Source organism: Corylus avellana, chromosome 3, assembly GCF_965113065.1.
Source record: "Corylus avellana chromosome 3, dhCorAvel1.hap1.2, whole genome shotgun sequence".
In the NCBI taxonomy this organism is placed as follows: domain Eukaryota; kingdom Viridiplantae; phylum Streptophyta; class Magnoliopsida; order Fagales; family Betulaceae; genus Corylus; species Corylus avellana.
The window spans coordinates 35,111,094-35,135,482 of record NC_142492.1 but is presented as its reverse complement, the minus strand read 5'-3'; the positions used below and the strand labels follow the sequence as shown (position 1 = coordinate 35,135,482).

Genomic DNA, 24,389 nt, shown 5'->3' with positions numbered 1-24,389 from the left:
CAACCTTAATCAAGGCTATCAAGCTTTGATTCTCACTTCTGATATGTGCTTCCGAGGGAGTAGGATTTTCAACCTTCTAGAAGCTGTCAGTTATTATGGGTAATGCTTGGGTGTCTCTGTATGTGCTTCTCTTTGGTACTAGAATTATAATACCTATGACATTGGGTATGAGAGGGTTTCCTTGCCTTAATCCATGAGAATGAAAGAACTTCAAAAGGGGCACCATCAAGAAGAATAGAGAAAGAGGAAGTGGCAATGCATTGCCTAATCCATTGGATCCATGTGGGATGGAATCCAAGCAAGGAAATGATCTTCAAAAGAAACTCCTATTCCATAGAATCAAAACTTAGCCACAAATACAACGTGCGAGTCTAACTTGTGTTCAAGCTAATTATGAGTTGACAAACAGAACAAATGCGAGCTTTTCCATTGAAATAAGAGCAGAAAGCGGCTGCAACCATAATTGCATGGGATCTGAACATGAAAAAAAAAGGGCATTATTAGAAGACAAAAATGATAAGCACACGGCTTGTATTTAAAATTCCATAAAAAACCATTATTGCCGATTGATAAGTTCTATGGTATAGCAGAGCATGGACAACATCTTCAATGAGAGGCTCGCATAGATTCTACAGAAATAACATATATACAAGTGATGTCATGACTCATATATATCTAATAGAACTTATGGCTTATGCAAGAAAACCAAGAAACTGGAAGAGAATAGGAATGTGGAGTGAGTATATAGTAGTCATATTAGGGATGTGGTTTGGGTACCATATAACTTAATTTTTTAGATATAAGGAGGACCATATAAATATTTTTAGGTTTCAGGAGGATCACATGAATGTGATGTGGGTTGCACAGTAGTCCAATCAGGCATGTGGTTAGGGTACCCATAAGATTAGTATTTTGAACTACTTTGTTTTAACATTCAAAGATGTCACATCACCCAGATTATTTTGATGAGCATAATTCATTATCTTGAAGGGTTTTGGTCAGATGGCTTGGTAAGCAATTAATGTATCTGCCTAGTCTAGAAACATGCATAGAATATTGTTAATGTTTCTTTAATGTAATGAAACAAACAATCTATCAGATGGGTTTCTTCTTCTCTAATGGGGACCACTATAGGGATCGTTTGGCAAATGCAATGCTTTTTAGGACAGTTTTTTGCTTTTTAGTGAAAAAGCAAAAATATTAACAAACAACTTAACACACAAAGCACTCAAAACTACTCTCACATTTATGTCACATTACAACCAAAAAGCAAAAGGCACCATCTAAAAAGTTTTATCAAACAAGCCCATAATTTTTACAGAATGTCACCTTGAAGTTGCCCAAGGGGGTTTTTTTTTTTTTTTTTTTTTTGGGTAAATGAGTATTCATGCACATTGTTGTTTTATGACTTATGAAATTAGCTTACAAGTAATCTACTTTTAGGTTCGATTCCCTGAGCCACCAATCAAGCACTATGATAGGGAATTCTTATTCATGTTAAGAACAACTATCAGTAAACGATAGAGTAGAGGCTACAAGGGAAAATGTTTCATAGATTGTAGCTCTAAAAATTTTTTTTGTCAATGAAAGGCCTTTTAAAGCAAACTTTCAAAATATTTTTACAACTATAGAGATGGTTAGTGCCAATTGTAGAATAATAGTAACATCTACACTCAAAATTTATGAAGCATGGTGGCATCTCTTTAAATTTTGATCTCGACTCAATCAGCATTGAGGAATAACGTGCATTATTTTTAAATTAAAGATTTAGCATAGGGACTAAAACCACCTGGAATAATACCTGAATAAAGTCAATGAAAATTATATGAGCTAGCTAGCATATTGCTTCTCAAGAAGGCTTCCACAAAATGACAAGTCAAACCGCTCCTCCGGAGGATCTCCAATGAAGTCAAAGACTGCATCTGCATTTAAAAAGTCTTCATCGGCTGTGTAGCTGCAACCAGAGATTAAGGCATGAAATGATGTTATCAATGATTACGCTAAAGACCGGAATATTCAGAGTTTGAATAATAATTGGTTATACAAGGTAGCACGGTAGCAGAAGGAAGGAAGCTAATGCTGACAGTAAATAAAATTTAACAGACAGTTGAAAGCAATGTAGAAAAAGAGAAGTTCTATGAATTTCAGTGGTGGGAAGCAAAACAGAAACTGATGTTGCCATGTTCAAATTAAGGATGGTTCAGGTGGTTTTATATAAATGTAGGTTATCTGTTGATAATAATTAACCAATCAGAGATAATGCATACAATGAAGACTTGTTATGTATGATTCTAGAAAGAAGAGGGCGATCATTTGGATCACATTTGACATGTAAATCCATGAGAAAGTTCTAACTCAGACGCCTAATATTTGCAGCACAGAATCAAGTTTTTTTTTACCTTGAGAAGTACAGAAAACTATACAGAGAAGTAGGGAAGCATACCCCATGCGTGGCACCATATAAACAACCCATGTCGCTCAACCAAATATAAGCTGTCCAAAAGTTGAACTTAAAAGCCTAAGTTCTGCTGTAGGTCCATAGATATAGATTTCTTAAAAGGCACACCTTGAGCTTTAAAAAAGGTACCTATGGAGTTGAAATTGTCCTCCAATTTAACTCTTTCCAAATGCTCCTTAAATGTAAATCAGTGTCACTCTCAAAGCTAGCAAAGCAAAAAAAAAGACTGAATGGAGAAATTCCTCAAGTAGCTTCCCTCAAAGCAAAAGCAAGTACACAGATCTCGCTACACATAAGGCAGTGAAAGCTAACAAAAACACCCAATGTCTTCTCTCACTTCCACAAAGTTATCAAACTAGGAGATCCTAGTTTGATCTTTATTCATGATCTTAAAGAAACTCTCTTTCCTGGAGGGAGAGGGGAGGAGGGGGCACCTGAAGAAACCAAAGAAAAGCAGCTCTTGAGTCTCGATTGACTTCCCAGTAAACATAATCCTTCAACAAAGCACTTTTTCCATTGCAATTATTTCTAAATAGGCTCCCAGAATCAATTGTCAAGGAAAATCCCCACACCACGATTCACGCATGAAAAGTATGATAGAGCCATGTCTAATGATTAAATATATCTAATTTTGCAACACAAGGTAGATTTTTTTCAGATAGTATAATCAATTTGACTCTTCTTTTCTTTTCTTCTTTCCTTTCTCTGAACAAAACCATTACACTCCAAGAAGATGATATCCTTCGCTTTCGGGCAGGACACTGCTTTTCAAGGAAGGCTACACACCCACACTTCATCCTTAACAAAATATGCAAATAATTCTATAATACAGCACGCTGACACAATGTTTGGGATATGAACAGGGAAATCTCCAAGGTAGGTTACTCAGTTTTATGACATACAATGCCTATTGGCAAACAAAATTTCCTAGGAAAAACTAAGGGAATGGTAAGTACAATATTTCTGTTGATACAGTGGTACAATAAGTTACCCGCTCTTTGTTATGATACACTTCATTCCAGCAGCTTTGGCTGCTGCAAGGCCAATGGCGCTGTCCTCTACCACAACGCAACTGTAGAAAAATAATCAATATGAGTTCTAAACAAATACAAAGATTTTAATCAGAAAAGTACATGCTAAACATGTTTGAACATCAATGAACAGCTGGACAGGAAGTTAGTACAAGATTACTAGCAGCATTCTTGCAGAAATTAAAGACTATTTTAATTAATCCTAGCAAATCAATTCAGGTAATAGTAAATGCATGTCTTGATCTAGGATGTATGTAACATAAAAAACACTTTAAAATGATCATTCTAGCATCAGATGTCACTTAGGCCCTTAAGATGCAATACCTTGAAGGATCAACACCCAGAGTGCTGGCTGCTAATACATAGATGGCCTGTCAGGAGGAATAAATACAATTTAATGGCTGACAAAGGCATCCTCATTATTTTTCAACACTCACACAAACTGAGTGAACTCAAACTGATTAGATAGTAAGGGAGTGCTCTAATTGCATGACATATTGTGTAAATGGCAACTGAAGGAAATCTCTTATGTTTCTGAATTGTAAAACTGAGTCAGGTTGTTGCATCTATGGGACATGAAGGATTTTACCACTTCAGGCCCTTGCACCCTAGAATGTAGAGAAAGTAAAAGCAAATGATATTGAACTTAGATGGTGGCCAGCCACCACCTTACTATATTGACATTGACTCTAAGAGGGATGAAAATGTTACTGGATCAGGCTTTTTGCGGGGAACCACATCTCCTGCAAATATCTTGATTTTTTCTGCCCGCTCAGGTCCCAACAAACATGATACTATTGCAGAGACCTAAAATAAACACATATTTCTGCTGTAAACATAAGAACTGGTTCAAGAATCAGTATGATACATTTCACCAATAAATTAACTTGAGCAGAATAACAAGGTTATGAACTATCGATCCTAGCATTAAAGTATAATATGAACATAATTATAGAGTGCAAATGCTGATACAAAATAATGTTAATGAGACCCCTAAATTACAAAGAATGTTACGAGACCCCCTAGTTTCACTTATCAGTCTCTTCAACAATTATTCCACAGTATTCGTAGGAACCATCTGACATGCAAGAACTCGAATTCTTAAACTAATGACATTAAGACCCATCATAGCATCATGGTTTGAACTGTTTCAAACAGTACACGGTGGATATTTGTTATGGATTATCTTCAGTCACCGAAAACTAATCAAACAAGCAATACAATTATGAACCTGATTATGCATACCGCCTTCTCATTTGAAGTGCTACACACGGCAACTTTGATTCCTTTTTCTAAAGCCTGATCAATCAGCCTGTGTAATTTGATAAGAGAAATACATCAAAGTCAAATTTCTGGAGAATTAAAATTTTATCTCAGACAAGGTTGCTGATCTACTTTCACAGAAACATTCTGTTTTGATTATAACCATGGTCCTATTCATAAGATAGCACTTCAAAATATGGTTAATGCTACAAGGTTCTTACAGAATTGATTTTATAAAGTTCATCACAATTCCCCAATATATGGTAGCTTCAGAGAACTCTGAAGGAAAAACATGTCTTAACATGAAAGATGGAATCAGCCCACCATTAGGATATGTTACATGCCTTAAATTAATCAGAATAAAGAATCAAAGAAGCAATACGTCATCAAATGTCAGTAAGGTCATTGATGACTTTTTGGAACCTAGCTGGATCAAAGCTTAAGGATCAAGATCATGAATTTAAAGGGATGCAGATGTCCACTAAATCAACCACTTATGGGAAGGCCAACAAATAGAACTTTGGATCATCAGCTAGCACCCATTCTTATAACTAACTTCACAATCAGATGAATACTGAAAAGACACTGTCATACTGGTGCGCCTGTGGTCATTACTAACTTGGAAGATTGATGACTGTTAGCCGGCATTGAATTCATTTCATGATACCTACTTGTAAGTGACAAATTTAGGTTTCCAGTATAAGCAGAAGATCAATGCGTAACCAAGGACAACTATTAACTATAGGTGCAAAGATAAGCAGAAGATTGGACAAGTAACCAGACTTTGCAACACCCGGCCGAAGAGGGAGCAATTTTTTCTCAATAAGGGCCATGAACAACTCTGTCTTTCTCTTGTGAAGTGAAGCTATGAACTCCTTTCTTTCTTCTTCACTCTTGGGAGCTTTTGCTGGCCAACCAGTCTTGTTAAAGTAGGCTGTCATCCTACAAACACCAGAGCAATTAACTACTAATTTCCTTCACAGTTCTACAATATAGTAGATTTTAGCCCCGCATATTACTTAGCTAAGAATGGAAATAGACAAGAAAAGTATCAAGCCCACAATCATCATTAGTGTGCATGACAGATATTGTGACGCTAATGTAAGATGAAGAAGCTATCAAATTTGGAAAATGTCTTTTGCACACCTCTCTTGTTCACCATTGATTTTGGACTAAAGTTACTGGAAAAGACAAGTGCATGTGATACTATCGATAGAAATGAAAGGTATGTTCAAAGATGTGTCCACAAAAGGTGTGGAGTTAACACTACTTATAAAATTTATAAGAAGACATTACCTTTCTTTTCCTCCTCCAATCTTGAGCAACTCGCCGTACAAGTCTACATCCCAAGTAACACCAAGTTCTCTCTGAACAATAAGTTAAAGTATATTAAGTGAGATTAATCCACAGACTCCTATGGAGGCGTCTGTCATTACATACCATCAGAGCCAATGCAGAGTAAAGCTAGTTTCTCCATCTTAATACGACCGCCGTTTTCAGCTATTCCCGAACGACAAGAATTCTTTAATTAACGACATTCTTTAATTGTAACGAAACTATTCATCCCTTAAAAGACATGATGTTTATCTCTCCCTAGAGGAAAAATTTACAGTGCATGTGCGACCTTATCTCTTCTTGAACACCATTTTCTCAGAACCCAAAGAAACCATCCATCAAAATCCACCAAAACAAGAAAACCCATTTTAAAAATTCAATAAATTTCTCAAACAACCATCTCATTCCACACCAATCAACCATCAAAGCAAACACATAAAACAGAAAGAAAAAAAGAAAAAGCAATAGAACATGAACATGCATACTTCTCCGAAAGTGTCATTGAAAGAGACACGATGCCCGTCCTTCTCAGTATCAACGAGCACGCCGTCACAATCGAAAAGAAGAGCTGATGGAAGAGCCGAAGAAGAAGCTGCGCAAGTGATGCCCCTTGAGCCGTTTCTCAGGCTCATTGGTCTGGCTCGTGAAGGCTTATTATAATAGATACTTGTTCTTGTAGCCAGTATTGAAGATGATAAGGCTCTTTCATGGGGTTTGAGGCAAGCAACAGAGGTCTTTGTATTAGATAACAAAGCTGTTGGAGAAGAAAAAAGAGAGAAGGTGGTTGACGCCATTAGAGCTCTCTCTCTCTCTCTCTCTCTCTCTCTCTCGGCACTTGGGGTGTCCAACGGTAATGTGTCCCCCAACTTATCCACCGTTTAGCCACAAACACATTTGTGGGTGCGCCGAGGATGAAAGCCCATTGTTGTGCTGGTTTGTTTATTTGTTTTTCACATGCTTGAGAATTTGGGCCTTAGAGCAAAAGCCCAACTGAGAAACTACCCGAATCAAGTTTTTATTTTATTTTGTAATACATTTTCAGGATTTTGCTTATACCATTTTTTTTTAATTTTTAATTTAGCTTGTCTTGTCTCCATTGAAAAAATTACTGAAAATTTTGAGCAAAAATAAACATAAGAAATTATTTCCACTAAAAAAAAACTACAATTCTCCCCAATTCCATCCATGATTTGCCAAGAAAGGAGCCCTCTTTCCTTCTTTACCACCCGACAAGTGACAACACTTTAACAATGATGCTTCATGCTAAAGGTAACTAATAGAATTTCGCACTCTGCGAGAACAATGAAGAATATTTTTCAGTTAAAAACATAGCACAAGGGTGGAGCGAAAGACATGCTCTATCAGATTTCCTTTTTCAACGATATACAGTTTTACAATCAAATTTCATGATCACCTTCACTACAGTAAATATTAGTCCCGATGAAGACATGAGGTGAAACCGTTACACAGTCTAGACATGGACTCTGCTTTAATCATGTTGGACTTGGCTGCATCCAGCAATGGGTCTGCCTGGAGGGCTTTTTCAAAACAATACTTCGCTTCCTCCGAGCAACCCTCGGCTACAAATACAAGACCCAGATTGTTGAATGCCGGAGCATAACCAGGCTGCAGCTCAAGTGACTTTGTAAACATTGCTTTCGCACGGTCATATTGTTTTTGCTGGCGGTACAAATTTCCGAGGTTGGAAAATATAGCGTGTGCTTGCTCAGTTGTTGCCAATGCCAAGGCCCGCTTATACATTTCTTCGGCTTGTGATGGCTCCTCCGATAGTTGCAGTGAGATACCTAGTGATGTAAATATAAAACTATAAGATTAATATGTTACAAGTACTGGCACGTCCACCCAAAGGGTGGGGGTGGATGAGATGGAAAATAGATCCACAAACATTTTCATGAGCTTGCACATACCAAGATTTGACCATGCAAAGCTTAACTCTTTCAATCGCGCAACGGCAGCTTTGAGGAACTTCTGTGATATTTTGAATTGTCGACTGCAGAGGCTATGAAGGCCAAGCTGGTGCCACTGCACAGCATCATCTGGATCCTCTGCTACGGCCTAATTCGAACAGAGATGCATGGATTAACGGCAAGGAAAATGTATATAATTATCTAAAAAAAATGGCAGTAGCATCGTCATTGATGGACATGGAAAACAATCCCATATGCTTGGTTTTAGCCCATCATCTACATCAATTAGTTTAATTCTATTAGGCAATATCAATGAACTGTACTTGAATAAATAACAAGAATTATTGTTCTCCAAAGCTGAAACCCGCAAGTAAAAAGAGTACAATATCAGTGCAGAAAATATCCTAGTACAAAAGTTAGGGTAACTTATTTGCAATTCAAAATATCACATTAATACAACGTGTATTGAACACAGGAAAATTTGATGCATAATCATCAATATTCAAGATGTTAAAACCAAAAGAAAAAGGCTTTTTAAGTTCTATTCCAATAAAAAAAAAAATTTATTGCATTCATTTTATTGACTCCTACAAGAAACCCCACACCCCGTGGGGCCATTTTCCCTTTTTTTCCTCCTCCCCAGCAAATAAAAATCACTGACATTGACATGTATGAAGGCATAAGTTCAGCAGAAGTAGATAATATTATTAAGTAAATATTTTGGGAATATCTAAACTGACCAAGCTTAGTTTTGACCTATAAGTAAATACATGCTAGAATATACTATGTGAGATGTTACTTGTGTCATGCATCATTGACTAATGATCAATAAGATATACCAAGTGCATATGAGATAGCTCTTATGCGCAAAAGTTGTAGTGAAAAGCTAGAAAATACCTGCTTTAAACTGTTAACAGCGCGATCTTCCACCTCCATCAACTCATTCTGTTTAGTTTCAAATGCAGCAACAATCTCATGTTGTGCTTTGTGAACCATGGCAAGCCCTGCCCATGCCACGGGAAGATCAATCAGAACAGGATCCCCATCTCTTATTATTGAAGCCATTTCATTTCCAGCCCAAGAAAGCTGTTCACTAGGATCCTGAGACCTTTCTGCATCCTTGATTCGGTGAACCGCAACAGCATATCGTGTAGACATACAATTGGGTTCAAATTTTGCTGCCTAAAGAACAATAGCAAAAGGAAACAGCTTATGCCAATTGAAACCCACAACTCAAAAAAGTGCAGACACCATCTTTTTTTCTTCTTTTTTCTTGAAACAAATGCACAAGTAGAAAGCTAGTAATTTCTAACACATGCACATAAATAGCTATTCAATATATATTCTCAGACAACTAAGATAAAATCTTTCCACTAAGAATAAGGAGACCAATGGACAACCTCAAAAATAACTTATAAATGACTTTAGCAATGAGCCATGAGCACCTTCTCCAAGCACTTTCCAGAACTCCTATGATCACCAGTCATATAATATGCATTAGAAAGGTTCGCCCATATATGCGCTGCTTTTGGATCTGCTTTCAATGCTGCTAGCAAACATTCCTTTGCAACATTGACAGCTGTAACCTGATCTACAGCAGCACCTTCACCAGCATTTGCCCCAGCACCTAAGAATTTAGAAAGACGAGATGTATTTATTAAGGCTTTTCAAACCATCTCATATTCCACAAAAATTGAAATGTATCCACCAGAACCATACAAATCTACACAGTGAGCAACCCGAGTAACAAATCAGTAGTGTTAATCTAACATGATGTCAAACTCTTCAAAAGCATACCTGCTACAACTGAGCCATATTTACACAAAAGAAGGGCTGCATAGTTGATTAGGGCTGCAGGATGATTTTGATCTTTTAGGATCAACTCTTGAAAGCATTTTTCTGATTGATCCAAGTTTCCACTGCAGGGCAGAATACAGTTAAAATTTCCCATGTAAGAGAAGTATCAACTGTGAAAGCAAAAACTTTTCTGATACTGAAAAAAAAACCATATATGTTGTTTCCATACTCACTAATGTTGTGATATGAAGAAGATTAATCCCAGCCATTCTTTTTTGGGCATGCTACATCCCAGCTATATCATTGTTAAGAAAATGTATAGAACTTATTACTAGCACTAGCAATGTGACAATGACTAATCATTTAAAATCTTAACCCACAGTATCATAAATGTTACCATAAATATTGATAAATTATATACCCATTTGCTTCGGCTTGCCAATATTGCTTCGCTCATCCCTCTTAATTTATCCAAAATCTTAAGAGACACCCTTCTGTCCACATTTATAAACAAACTTGATGGTATATTAATCACCCCTTACCATTGAAGGTAAGCAATTCCAAGGTTTCCAAGGCAGTCATAGTTGTCTGGGGCAACAGCCAACAAAGATGATAGAACCTTAATAGCACTCTACAGAAGACAAAAAACTCCATATCAAACTATGAAAGGGAACACGCAACTGTGAACAAAAGCAGCAACATATTTTTATACCTGTAGACGACCAGTTTTAAGAAGTATCAAGCCTAGAGAATTCCATAAAGCAGCCTGTCTCATATCCGATTGCATTGACTCCTTCAGTTTATAAAGAGTCTCCTCAAGCTCTTTAGGTTCAAGTTCTTTATCTGAATTGTTATCCACTGAACTCTCTAGTATAAGACACTACATAGGTAACAAAACATGTTAACCATCATAGCAACCAAAAGGCTCGTTTACTTAATTACCATGTTGGGAAAAAAAGAAAAAAGAAGCAACAAAAAAGAGAGGAAAATATTACAAGCACTTGAGACTACATTACAGTTAGAAGGATTACTGCACCTGTGCATGGTGAATTTGAACCAACGAAAGTAAATCTGGCCTATCGATCTCTGCCTCAGAGCGGAGCAAGATCTCCGCCGCCTTCTCATATGCCAACACAGCCTAACATTATTCTAGAACTTGATGAATTTTTTCTAGCATGCATATTATTAATTAAAACGAAAACTTCAGTCAGTTTCAAAGCCTACCTTCTGAGGTTGACCCAACCTTTGGTACATTAGGCCAAGTATAAACTGAGCATGAGCATTTTTGGGCATCTTCCTTGCGACATGAACTAACCCCTACAAGCATGAACTGAGAACATCAAGAACTACATTGTAGAAAACTTTAAGAATGTATAACACAGTATGAGTTGTAAGGGTTCAAGACAGCCAACACGGCTACTTGTTTGCCGCATGCGCAATCACATGTGACAAAGAGAACAATTACATTATTTGCAAAAGGTATGTTCTAATGATGAGTGAAACAAACTAGAGCATTTTGCACCGGATGTCCAAAAGAGCCATCAACTGGCGTACATATGGGAATCCCTGTAACTTGAAGGCAGGTGCACAAGCAAGCCCAGTGCCTTTAAAATCTAACACATTTGATAGATTCCCTTATCATAAATCCTATGAGATATCAGTTCAAGGCACAAAAGGCAGTAATTGGAAAATATTTTGTTAAAATATCTTGCAAAAAATTAAATTAAGCCAGCCGCCAATATAGTCAGGGACTCAGGCAGAAGGAAACAGACTTATATAAAACACAAACCTAGAAAACTAGGTAATACATGAACATCCATCCAACACACAGACCCGCATTAATTAAAATCAGAAAAACAGATACAGGGACCGATCGAAGAGGAGCGCTCACAGTTTTTAGGCTGCTAACTTTTTCCTCACGCGAAGAAGGAGCCCCTTGAACATGCTGCTCGCCATCACCATCTGGTCCATAATCAAGAGAGCAATCTGCCTTACTATTCCTTGAACGGCATTTCCCCGATTTGTTCGAACGTTTAACTTCACCTTCCATGGTCTCAAAGTCATTGCAAATCACTGTATTCTTGTCTTGACTGCTCTCATCATTACTCAACCTACATATTATACAATCAAACAAGTCTTCAATAGAATATAGTTAAGTCTCAGATTTTCCATCATCTGCGACCAGAAAAGGGCAAAAACTGGCCTAAACAGAGCCTGCCAGTACTCCTCGGCTTAGCTTATCGGAATTATAATCATTTTTCCACAACTCATGCTATCAAAAAATTCAAAACATCATTTTCCTCGGGTTTTCTAAGCAACCAAACAAAGGGCAATAAATAACCAAAAAGAGAAAAAAGAAAATCGGCGCAACAGAGATAACAGAAAATTGGATGATATAAGAAGATTTAGACAAGGTGAGGACAAGAGGAACCTAGTAAGGTCTGGGGCGGACACGTGGACGGAGTCGTCGCCGTCCGCTTCAGGAGGGTTGACGTTGAGGTCGGCTAAAACGACGACCTTAGAAGGCTGTTGCGACAGCCTCTTCGGGTTCTCTTCGATGTAGCTCTCTGCGGTTCCGAGTTGTGGTTTTATAGGCACTGGGTGCGGTTCGGACATTTTATGCATTCGCGTTTCCAGCGAAAGAGTCCAAGAAGGAAGATGAGCAGCTGGCTTCGGTTTGGTTTGGTTTCGCCAATTAGGTTTTTTTTTGGCCAGAGTTTTGTGCGAGTTGGGATAGCTAGAGTTAGAGCGTAAAGGCAGGCAATAACAGCAAACTAACCGCATTAACTCGCTAATCGCTTTTGAAGGCGATTACGGTTAGCGTTTTAAGGTTTTTTCAAAGTTACTAACCATTAACTACTAACTATATATATATATATATATATATATTAAATGATGTAGTATATGGTATGATATTATCGTATTACTATGGAAATTAGAGACTATCGTTTTGCATTTTTTAAAATTTTAAAAAGCAATTATTAAAGTTATTAATTGCTAATCGCCTAGCGGAGGCGGTTAGTGAAGTTTACTAACACCCTAAACAATTATGGTTTGCGATTTTATCTTATAACCACTAAATTTGAGAATTTTTTTATTAATCTAGAAAATTGATTTCGTTATAGGCAACCGGAAGAAGCACAATGCTTTTAGAAATAAGTAATTTTACTATTTGAATTTATTTATCACACTTATTTTAGCCACTTAAAAAAATTATAAACCAAATTAATGTGGTGAGAGGAGAGAAAAAAAAAATAATAATAGAGGCATTTTTATTTTTATTTTTATTTTGAAAGGTTTATATAGTTTTTTTTTTTTTTGTTTATTAAAAAAAATATTGAGAAACACGTTGAGACTGGAGGGTTGTACTTTGTAACCACCCCAAGACTCATCGTAATTCCACCCTTCTCTTCCCCTTACTTTTTTGGGCCAAAAAATTGTAGAGAATTCAAATTGAATTTCTAATAAAATTAATAGAATATGTAATTCTTACATAGATTTTTAAAAGTTGATGTGCAAATCACATGTGCATATCAATTTAATAGACAAGATTGAAAAACAAATCCTCCAAACAAATTTGCTGGAAATTTTATCCTCTAAAGCCACAGCAAAATGAACCAAAACAATGAAGGTTTTTCAAGGATTTTATTTTTTATTTTTTTAAAAAAAGAAAGATATATAATCCTAGCCGTTGAGGGTAGCACTAGCAGTAACGTCATGTCGAATGCCTTTGAAAAAAAGCTGTGAAATGAATTGGAAAAAACCAACTTTTATACATCAGGCTGGGATTAATAAGAATTCTCCATAAGATGACACTACAAAAAGAGAAAACATCAGAAGGAAGCCGAACATCCCATCATATCTATACCCCGTTAAAAAGCGCAAGCGCCATTTAAACAGTGAATCCAGGCAACGGGCAACAACATAAGATGAGAAAAACAGATGAAAATATATGTTCTTCTCAAGGAGCTGCAGTCTGAGTTAGGGAACCATCAGTGGCTGCTGATGAACCAAAGAATGGTAGGAGCCATCCCTTCTTCTGGGCATGCTCTACATAGAAGCTGAATTTCTTCTCTGCATTTGGAATGTCAAGTGCCAGATCATCAAGCCCGTCCTTGATCCGGCCGAAGCCTTTCGTCATCTGGTTTATGGTGATCAGCCCTTCAGTAAAACATTCCTGCAGCAAATCCAGCATTCTATCATTCTTCTTCTCCATAGCCATAACCAATGCCTTCTTCACCACCTCGTGGTTAAAGAAAGGCATGCCGAGATCACGAATACATTGGCAGGCTTCAGCAACAACACCCCCGCTTTCATACTCCTCCAGAAGCTTTAAGATCTTGTCCTTTGCATCCTCCACGGCCCAGCCACTCCCACCTCCCCAACACCTCAAGATCCTCTCACCAGCATGACGGGCAGAAAGGAGTGCTCGGGCCATACGTACAGTCTCACTCCCACTCGAATCCAGTGGCAACTTGCTGCTAATCTCTTCTAAATTATGCGGAACCAAGACATCATCAATCACAGCCCTAGCTAGAAAAAGAGCGAGCTCGTTTGAGGCATCCAGAATGTCCAGTGCCGTATCTTCTGCAGATTCCAGAAGCATGACGAAACCGTTAGCTATATCATCACTTGAGAAAATCTCGCTATGAAGAGAGGCTAGCAGAACGGATGCCATTTCTTTTTCTCTGTTCTTCCTATCCATAGCAAGGGTTATCAGCTTCTTTAAAAAAATTGAGTTATACTCGGGCGTCCCAAGATCTACAAGGCTCTGGATGAGTTCAGGAATGTCATCCGAGAGAAAATATTCATGAATTATAGTCACGGTCTCTTCCTTGTACCGCCTCACCTTTGCATCATCTGGGACCTCCCCGTCTTCAACCGGAGACTTCACAAATGAAGCATCAAGCCATCCTTCAGAGATTGCCTTGGGGACAAGCGAGTGGAACAGGGCTTTTGCTGATGGAATATCAAGAGCAAGGTCATCAAGGCTTTCTGCCAACCGAGAAAAACCCTTTGCCATTTGACTAGAACTTATCAGGCCTTCCTCAGCGGCTTCCTTTAATAGCTTCAACATTAGAGGTTCAGCTGTTCGAATCTCCATGGCAAGTACCAAAGACCTCTTCACAACCTCGTGATGGAAGAACGAAACCCCTAACTCCCTTATGCACCTACAGGCCTCAATAGTGTCTCCATTCTCCACGTACTCCCTCAACAAATCGGCAATCTTTTTCTTCACTTCCTCAACAGTGATGTGAGTGCTACCACCCCACCTCTTCTCCACAAGTTCTGCATGGTGTGGAGCTGAGAGATAGCTCTTATCAGCGATTTGGATAACCTGAACTCCCTTGGAAGATTCAGGCAGTCCCTTCTTTGCCCGGGTCAGGAAAGCTGGAGGGACAATGTCATCAACCACAGCACGCGCTAGGAACAAGGCGAGGATGTCAACTGCATCCAGTATGTCCACTGCAAGGTCATCAGCAGATTCAAGAAGCAAAAAAAATCCATCCTGTATCTGGCTAGGACTAATGACATCAGCATACAAAGCTGAAAGCAGAACAGAAGCCATTTCCTTCTCCTTATCATGCCTGTCCATGGCAATGGAAACAAGCCGCTTGATAAAGTAAGGAAGATATTCACTTGAGCCTAGTTCCCTGAGCTCAGAAGCTGCCAATTCCACATCTCCAGTGCTGAAGTATTCCTCTATGATGGAGACAACAGCTTTCTTGTATTCATCTAAGGGGTCTGAGACAGTTGATCCAACAAGCTGATATGGTTCCTGTGGAAAGCAAAGATAAGAGAAGAGCAACATACACATTTAACAATAGTGTTGAAAAACCTCATTCCAGTACAGGAGTAACCTGCTGCTAGCACAAGGGCAAATTAAAATTACAAGGGACAATAATCAATATTGCAAACCAGAATACATGCCTTAAAAACAGCAATTACCTCGCCACTGTCGTAATTTGGGTCATTACGATCAAGATGGGATTCACCATCAGTGTCGAGGAGTTTTCCCCATGTGCCCTTACCACCAGCACCATCTGTAACCATTAGTTGAAGAGAAGACCAGCAACTTATATACAAGAAAGGGTGCATTAAGAAACAAATGACAACACAAGGTAAGTAATGGGATGGACAGATGTCACACATATATAAGGCCTAACTGAAAAATCATACAAGTGATATAAGGAGCGTATTACTCCAGGGTATGGAAACCTCGGCTAACATCCAACTAAAACAGGAAGTAGAAGAAAGAAGAGTAACAAGAAGAAAATCACTACAAAGCATAATCTAAAACATGGCTACTTTGATTTACTCAAGAATATCCTTTTCTTTTTATTTTTTATTATTTTCTCCCGGTAATGAACATGAAACTCTTTGCATGGGTTTATGCAGACCCTAATACCAGATTACAAGTCAATGAAACTAACAATTGCATTCCTCATTTAAGCAGCTTGATAAAGCCACATATTCCTAATCAGAAATCAAAAGCACAAAGGCACATACAATTTGCAGCATTCTCATTTATTCAGAATACGTAATGACTATATAGAGCTCTGACAATTGAAGCAATCTAAGTTTGCACCTTCATATGCAATTAGATCATTTGAAAAAAGAAAGTTGAACACAATTTTAACTAGAAATTAGACTTTGTGGCCTCTGAAGTGGAACAAATTTTAAATCTGGAATCATTGCTGATAAAGCCAAAATAAGATAATCATGAAAAGTTAACTAAGCTATGCCCTATCAACTGCATTCTAAACAGTGTTACTAAATCTATCAGGTCAAATATATCAATCATTTATCAAAAATACACAGAGGGTTCCCATAAAAACCAATAAACCTGATACTTAAAGAATACATAAATTACACCACTAGTTGTTAACTTATAAATAAAAAATAAAAGAGAGAGAGAGAGAAGAGGGAAGGGAGGGGGGGGAGAGAGCATTGTAATCTGATATCAGAAACAGAACTCCGGATAAAGACCAATTAAAAGGAAACAAGAATAAGAACCCTATACTCTGGCGAGTGAGTATATGAAAACAGCTCTCTTCCCAATGGAATTTTGGAAACAATTGAGCAAAAAAAAAAAGAAACTTTAAAATACATTTTTTTTAGATCCAAAGTGTAATGTGAAATAATTTCAATCTCAATTGTTCTACTTTTTCCTTCCTCGATTACAACTAAAGCACTTGATAACAAAAGCTTTCTTTATATTGTCTGAAAATGGTTTTTAAAAACTATGCTCTAACAAGCAAGCCCCTCACTTCCTTGGAAAAAGGAAAATGATATATGTCAAACAGAGATAGAAACAGGAACCATTAAGTAAATAATATTGGGGACTTTCATAGTATGTTCACAAGCTCTAATGATTGCAAGATGATGAACTAAAAAGATTGACACTGTCCCATACAAAAACATGGCAACGGAAATAAAGTTTTTCTAAAACAGAATCTTTTGTAAATACAATAAACAGCCATACCATATTTAACATCTAGACATATTTTTGTAGGGGGCAGTCGAAAAAAATCCTCGGTGTAATATGGTATGGCTCTTTATACCAAGGAAAAATTAGGCAGTCGAAAAAATCCTCAATTTAATGAATTCATAAGTTACTGGCACAAACATAACTGAGCACAAAAACAGAAATCGTTTCTATTTCCTTAAACTACTCTGCTATTAAGTTAAAAGATACAAACCAATGAACGTGATACACTTAAACATGGATATGCCTATCCATCTACTCAACTACGATTACATTTGTGTGTGGGCGTTTGTGTTGTTCATAAGGTCATTAACTGTTTTTACTTAACTCAATCTCTTATTGACCCATTTGGTCTAGCTCTACTCCATTTGGAAGATAAAAGGCTATTCAGTCAGTCAGTGACAAAACTAGTATAATTCTTAATCATCCTAGGACTCCCATTAAAATGGTCCACCAGCTATGACATAAAAGATATAAATTTAACTAATCCTGAAAAGAAAACCCATTAATCAACCTGCACACAGACAGACGTCAATAAAAGAAAAATCTAGACAGCAACAAAGTGCCACATGGCCTCACCCTTCTTCACCCGCACAAGCTTCCCCGAGTGCGACCTACGAACATGCCTCACAGCAATCCCAGCTGTTGATGCCTTGCCACCAGCAGGAGCTTTTATGTTATGTTCAGAAAGCAAAGATGTCGGGGATTTTGGGGACGATGACAAAATCTCCACATTTTGGCTCGCTATCTTCAACACTTCCCTCTGTTCATTAGTCAGAAATCCCTCGTTCGATGCCATTTGCACCAACAAATCCTACACACAAACTGAAGGGGAAAAAAGCATTACACCACGTAAGACCATAAAAAGAATCTCCAATAATTCGTTTCATACAACATTAATCAATCCACATCAAGAACATTACCATACAACAATATCAAGCACTTTCAATCTTACTTTCTGTTGGTTTCTAAGAAAACAGCCCAGCGGCTTTCCATTTCTTCACATTTTAACAATATCATATTTGACCTGTTTTCTATAAAATCTTGTAACACCATTATCATTATTCAGAATGAAATGCAACGCAAATAAACATCGAATGTTCACAATCAATTCAAGAAAAAGCTGCGAGCGACGCCCTTAGGCTGCTACGAACTGAATGGAAAATCGGGAGGACGCACTAATAAAAGAAAGAAAAAAAAATCCAAATAGTCGTACCGCTCAAAATAAAACGCAGTTTCTCAAATCCCAAATAATAAGAAAATCTAGGATTCGATACTTTATTCCACTAACTTTTCACACCTTTTCACATAAACGAAACTGAATATTACAAAGAGAACGAGAAAGAACCTTTCAATCTGGGTGAAGTTAGAGAATATTGAATCCAAAACAAGAATCCGATTCCTCTGTGCTTGGCCCGGATCTCGAGCCAAGACAGGAGTGAAGCCACCGGATCTCCCAATCACACTACAGAAAAAGAACGAAGAAGGGAAGAACAAGAAAGAAGATCCAAAAACCCTAGATCAAACGGCCCGTATTCTTCAACCCGAGGATCTGAATCTTCTCTGCTGGTGCGTTTTTGTCTGTGTCTCAAATCTCAATCGGTTAGCGAAACAGAATGAGAGCGAGAGAGAGAGAGGAATGGATGAGAACGAAAAAGAAGTGGATCGAGAGAGCGGTATTTATAGGGAGGCTACCGTTTCGTGTACACGTCACCGGGAGGTATCATCGCTTAGGGTGTCCACGTGGCATTGGCGCTAAAGCCAGTTACGGTGCCGTGGGGACCTATCTTTGGGCTCCACTCGGCCCGTGGCCACTTGGTTTAGGGTTTTGGGTGAGAGCTTTATTTACTGAACTAGCCCTGCTGTTTTGTTCGTTCTTAAAAACGAAATTAGAAAACATTTAATATAGTAAAGCGAGTTAAAGAACCTACTTTGGAGTTTGGATGAGTGTTCTTCTTGCTTGCATGCCAAGGCATTTCTAGTCATTGATTTTGACAGAGTTGGATGGCTAAGACTGAAATTGGATAATTATGGATATTGTTAATAACAAAAATATATATGTTTTAGGACAATTTTTCGATTTTATTATTATTATTATTATTTTAATATAGTTTAGTTTTTTGGACAAACTTTTCTTTCAATCTCCATAGAAGGATATTTCTCCAACTCATTCTATTAAATTAATATATTTCTAAAAATTAAGGTGTATTTTTAATATAATATGTGATTTGAGGGGCAAAACTACCCATAACTTTGGGGTAGTAGCCTCAATTTTTTTTTTAAAAAAAAAATCTCATAAAATTTCAAAAAATCCTTTATTTTTTTTTTTGTTAAATGTAGACCAACCTAAGATATTGCATACAGATAATGTTTTGCTACATCTCTGTTTGATTAGTGTCGTTTAAAACTTTCCTGCAAAAGAGTGCTCATCATAAAACTTGGGCACTGGATGTCCAAAACAACAGGATTTTACACTGAATTCAGGCAACAAGAGTTTTTGTATATACAATGATACATTAACTCATTAAGGCATGAACAGAAACAATTACCCAGTTCATCATCTGGACATGCGTCCACTCACATCAACCAATATCCTTGTTCAGCAGAGGATGACAACTATTCGGTGAAGGCTTTTATCATAAGAAAGATGGCATGAATATGCTTCTTCTCTCTTGCATCTGAGGCAGTGTCTTGATATGAAAGAAGTATCTCGTGAAAAGATTGAAAAGTTCTGGAGCCATTAAATGACAATATGTCAAGATAAATCAACCCTACAAAGAGCCAGAATATCGATCTAACTAGCATTACGAAACTCCATCGATAACATCATCACGCCCACCACGAGCAGAACTATGAGTTCTCACATGTCTTTTCTTGTACTTCCAGAACTCATCTTTCTTTCCCTTTTTCTTAGCTTTCAACAAGCCCATTTGGCTATTAATTATACCAAGTATAGCACTCTTGTCCTTCCTGTTCTTTGTAGCAACTTTTACATTCAAAATGGCCCTAAGCTTCTGATATGACCTGGCATCTGGTACTTGTCCACTTTTTACCATCTTTTTGTGATAAAAAAATGCCCTCCTGAAGTCACGAACACGGACATAGGCATAGATCATGGTTGAATAAGTGATAGAATCAGGTTTTAGATTCAGAGCCGCCATCTCGTTCAACAGTTGCGGCAACTTCGAGTGTTGCCCTCCCCGTGCATATGCATTCATCAGCATGTTATATGTCATTACAGTTGGCAGGAAGCCTATCTTCACAAATTCAGAGATCACATCTCTTGCTTCAACGTACTGACCTTGCTTAGCAAATCCATCGAGAAGAATATTGAATGTCACCCGAGTCCCTTCAACTTTCTCACTGTTCATCAATTTCCATATTTTCATCAATGTCTGGGTGTCACCAGTGCGCCTAAATGCATCCAGCAAAGCAGTATACGTTTCTATTGAGGGTTTTACTCTTTCCCTTTGCATGTTCTCAAATGTGGTATAAGCTTTCTCATGCCAGCCACTGATCGAATAAGCATGGATAAGAGCTGTATAAGAATGTGAAGTAGGTTTTATACCAACTTTCTTCATCCTCAAGAATGCATCTGCAGCCATGTCGCTCATCTTCTTCTGCCTCCCATATGCACTAATGAGGCACGTATATGATTTGGCATTTGGCTTCAAGCCCACATCCTGCATTTCTAGCAGCAGCTTCTCAATGACCTCAGGCTGCATTCGTCTGCTGTATGCGTCCATTAGAGTGTTATACATGGCAGATGTGGGTTTCAGCCCTTTCACTTTCATCTCAGCAAAAAGACCTTCAGCTTCTTCAATTAGATTGGATTTACCAAAAGCATCCATTAAAGTGTTATACACTATGGTATTTGAGAAGACCCCTTTCTTCGCCATTTCAGCTTGGATGATAAGGGCTTCATTCTTCAGGCCCTCATCACAGAATGATTTAATAAGGGCACCCAAGACCTCTACACTCCATTTGACTCCTTTTCTGTTCATTCTCTCAAAGAATTCCCACGCATCTTTTGCACTATGGCCAGTTTTTCTCATGATTGTAATCATAATAGAACATGTCACATGATCTGGACGAACATTATTTGTTTCCATTGCCTTGTACACGTTCCATGCATCATCACACCTGAGATGGGCACACATCAATAATGAGCTCTAGCAAATTGCAACATACTTTGCAACCTTTCCTCTATATAAGAACCTGTTTGTGTGTGGCTGTGTTGGAGAGAGAGATAGTTGTTTCAATGTTAAGATGCTACCATAAGAAACTACATAATCATAGTTTTGCATACAACTTGATATGTAAATAATTCAACGACTAAGAATCACAAAGTGAAAAATGAAGTGGTACTCTATAATGATAGAAAAAACGAATACCTTAATGTGGATTGCAAAAACTTTTGAGGACATTTTTGTCACTCTTATTGTAACTGGATACAGACTCGTCAATAGTAGTGTTTCATGGTCTTCTTAATTACTAGGGATAAGCCATCCCAACAAAAAGAGAAAAAACAAATTGTAATGTTTCTTGATCCAGCTCTGCTGGAAAATAAAACAAGAATAAAAAATGCTTTTTTTTTTTTTTTCATTATTGTAAGGAGTGTATCTATGTTAAAATTGGACAATTTCCAAACTTCTTTTCCCAAAGACAAAGTCCCTTCAATCAAATTGATGAATGTAATCAAGTGAAGAAGTTGGCCTAGCAGATGAAAAAGAGAGGCTATCATGAAGCATTACAACTAGTAAGCTACACTATTAGAAGAATTGACAACCTGAGACAAAAAGGACAGCTATTCTATGCCATAATAACTTTCATTTCAAAATAGAAAACAAAAAATTCAGCATTTTATGGTAGTAAAGAACTGTAACCAAGAAAGCTCCCACATCCATGTGCTGTGCATGCACTGTGGTAGCGAGGGCTTTAACTAAACATCAAATTAAGCACAAACCAGAGAAATAATTTGCAAAGAATAAATCTATTCTCCACACACATCTTATCACACCCACTTCACATCGGCTGACGTGGCATTGGTTGAATGGCCACCTAAAAAAACAAAAGTTTCTACCTCCATTTAGCTCATGCCACATCACCGGTGTGAAGTGGATGTTATAAAATGGGTGTGAAGTGTGTAGCATTACTCAATTGCAAAGAGTACAATAAATTCACGTTGAATTCTTCCATGGCATAACAGCCATGATGTTGTATCACTGCATGCCACGGTTTTACTGCAAAATCACGTCTTCCAGACCGATATGCGCACAAGTGATACTACTGAGACACACTATGCTGTCAGAAAAGATGCATGCTTTAAACTTGATTGATACATAAGAAAAAATTGGAGGATACTACTTCGCTGCAATAAAAATATAAAAGTACAGTTCGACTCAATGCAAATCATTTTGTTAAGCTTCAATAACTTGTTGACAAGCAAACCAATTCACAAGCCTAATAAGCAAACCAATTCAGACTTCACATCAACCAAAATTAATAACCACAAAGAAGTAAACTACAACTAAGTACCAAGAATCCCATACCTTCCACTGCACAAAAGCCCTGAAATCGCAGCATTATATACATGAACATCCCTGAACTCCTTCTTGGACGGTAAGTTCCTAAACAAGACCAGCAACTTATCGCCCATCCGGGCTCTCCCCAACACTGGAAACAAAACCGAACATGCTCGAGGCGTAAGAAGCGACGGTTCCTGGAGGCCCATCCATTCAAAGAAATACAAGCAACTCATTACAAGACCTTCCTCACTCATTAAACCCAACACCTCCACACACTCTTTCTCACCAACACTTTCCTCATAACCCCCCAGTACCTCTCCCAGAGTCGTATTCTCCGGCAAGTTCCTCGCAATTCGCACAATCTCAGCCACAACGCCCTCGGGCAAAATGCTCGAACTCGAATTCGAATTCGCAGAACCCATTTGTTCTTTTTCTTCAATGACTATGTTTTCAGTTTCGGGTTCGGTTTCGGGTTCCTCCACAGATTCGATGTCGGTAGCTAAGTGCCACGAGGAGCGGCGATTCTTTTGGAGGGAGAGTTTGCCTTCGCGTTGAGGGTCTTGTGTTGAAGCCGAAGTGCGAGACTTAAAGAATCTTATCATTGGGTCTTCTGTGTCATCCTCCTCCTCCTCCTCCTCCTCCTCTTCTTCTTCTTCTTCTTCTTCTTCTCCTTCATGGGATTCTAAGTCTTCTTCTTCTTCTTGTTTTTCTTGCAGAAAAGGGAGGAAAATGAGAGGTGAGCCATGAGAGGTGGTGGAGGTGGGCGGAGTTGCGAACAGAGAGAAGAGCTTTGGGGTTTTGGAGAGCAGTGAAAGGCGCGGTTTTGAAGAGTGGTGGTTTGGATACTGACTGTGAATGAAGGGAAATGGAGGAGTTGGGGTTTGGCGCGTGAGAGCCATGGATTTGGATAGAATGCTAGTCGATCGGCTCAGCGCTGAGACCGTGGCATTATGATGTTAGAGCGGAGGCTTGTACCACGGTAGCCCCATAGATGGAACGGTGCGTCTTGATGAGAGGCCAGGTTGCTAAAAACGACAAGTCATTAACGGTAGTGGACCAAAATTACCAAATTCTTCCCTTTGTAATGGTTCTGGTTGAATAAACTGCATCGTTTCCCTTGGGCCTTCTAGGGATCTTTTTGCCCAAAGTTCAGGAGTAGGAAAAATTGTAGATGGTTGTGAGAAAGGCTTCTTGACCGAGCAAGGGGCTTTCTAGCTTGTTGTTCAAGCTTAAAGCCCTTTGAGGTAAGCCCCATCAAAATCCCCTCATGGCCCTTTGCCCAATTCCAAGGATCCCCATCAATCATTGTAACACCATATACGCCATTTTAAATGCTCTATGGTAGGAAGCCCAACCGGGGTTGGGCTGGACAATATAATTGATCCTCGTTCCCATCTCAACTGATGTTTGAAAAAATTTCAATGTACAAAAAGTGAGATTAATGCCATATACCATAGTTTTATTCTATTAATTATCTCACAATACGGATGATATAGCAATTTCAACCAACCTTTGAATCAATTATTAATTAAAAAAAAAAACCCTAAAGGTTGGTTGACG

General features: G+C 38.1%; 4 protein-coding genes across 8 annotated transcripts; all 4 read right to left on the bottom strand.

Moving 5' to 3' along the window:
- Positions 1–241: 241 nt before the first annotated feature.
- Positions 242–6,931, bottom strand: LOC132176518 (Haloacid dehalogenase-like hydrolase (HAD) superfamily protein). 4 transcript variants are annotated; one of them, XM_059588749.2, is made up of 9 exons: positions 6,573–6,931; positions 6,049–6,119; positions 5,536–5,694; positions 4,735–4,801; positions 4,201–4,296; positions 3,814–3,860; positions 3,450–3,530; positions 1,802–1,954; positions 242–474 (listed from the first exon to the last, which is right to left on the bottom strand). In XM_059588749.2, exons 1-8 carry the CDS (start codon positions 6,879–6,881, stop codon positions 1,831–1,833), a joined length of 954 nt encoding a protein of 317 aa, XP_059444732.1. In that variant the 5' UTR covers positions 6,882–6,931; the 3' UTR covers positions 242–474; positions 1,802–1,830. The 4 variants fall into 4 exon arrangements, with proteins under 4 accessions (XP_059444732.1, XP_059444733.1, XP_059444734.1 ...); XM_059588750.2 differs by lacking the exon at positions 4,201–4,296; XM_059588751.2 differs by lacking the exons at positions 3,814–3,860; positions 4,201–4,296 and having other exon boundaries at positions 4,721–4,801.
- A 407-nt stretch (positions 6,932–7,338) lies between these two features.
- LOC132175928 (tetratricopeptide repeat (TPR)-containing protein) lies at positions 7,339–12,550 on the bottom strand. Its single transcript, XM_059588024.2, has 11 exons — positions 12,244–12,550; positions 11,704–11,923; positions 11,037–11,129; positions 10,849–10,950; positions 10,525–10,692; positions 10,355–10,443; positions 9,813–9,934; positions 9,461–9,642; positions 8,913–9,197; positions 8,016–8,163; positions 7,339–7,892 (listed from the first exon to the last, which is right to left on the bottom strand). Exons 1-11 carry the CDS (start codon positions 12,435–12,437, stop codon positions 7,519–7,521), a joined length of 1,977 nt encoding a protein of 658 aa, XP_059444007.2. The 5' UTR covers positions 12,438–12,550; the 3' UTR covers positions 7,339–7,518.
- Positions 12,551–13,561: 1,011 nt separating this feature from the next.
- Positions 13,562–18,946, bottom strand: LOC132173470 (MA3 DOMAIN-CONTAINING TRANSLATION REGULATORY FACTOR 1). 2 transcript variants are annotated; one of them, XM_059584974.1, is made up of 4 exons: positions 18,650–18,946; positions 17,881–18,126; positions 15,744–15,856; positions 13,562–15,591 (listed from the first exon to the last, which is right to left on the bottom strand). In XM_059584974.1, exons 2-4 carry the CDS (start codon positions 18,098–18,100, stop codon positions 13,774–13,776), a joined length of 2,151 nt encoding a protein of 716 aa, XP_059440957.1. In that variant the 5' UTR covers positions 18,101–18,126; positions 18,650–18,946; the 3' UTR covers positions 13,562–13,773. The 2 variants fall into 2 exon arrangements, with proteins under 2 accessions (XP_059440957.1, XP_059440958.1); XM_059584975.1 differs by having other exon boundaries at positions 15,762–15,856.
- A 781-nt stretch (positions 18,947–19,727) lies between these two features.
- Positions 19,728–24,066, bottom strand: EMB1006 (Pentatricopeptide repeat (PPR) superfamily protein). The gene is made up of 2 exons (XM_059587721.2): positions 22,854–24,066; positions 19,728–21,444 (listed from the first exon to the last, which is right to left on the bottom strand). The coding sequence occupies exons 1-2, from the start codon at positions 23,726–23,728 to the stop codon at positions 20,106–20,108; spliced, it is 2,214 nt and encodes a 737-aa protein (XP_059443704.2). The 5' UTR covers positions 23,729–24,066; the 3' UTR covers positions 19,728–20,105.
- Between the last annotated feature and the right edge of the window lie 323 nt (positions 24,067–24,389).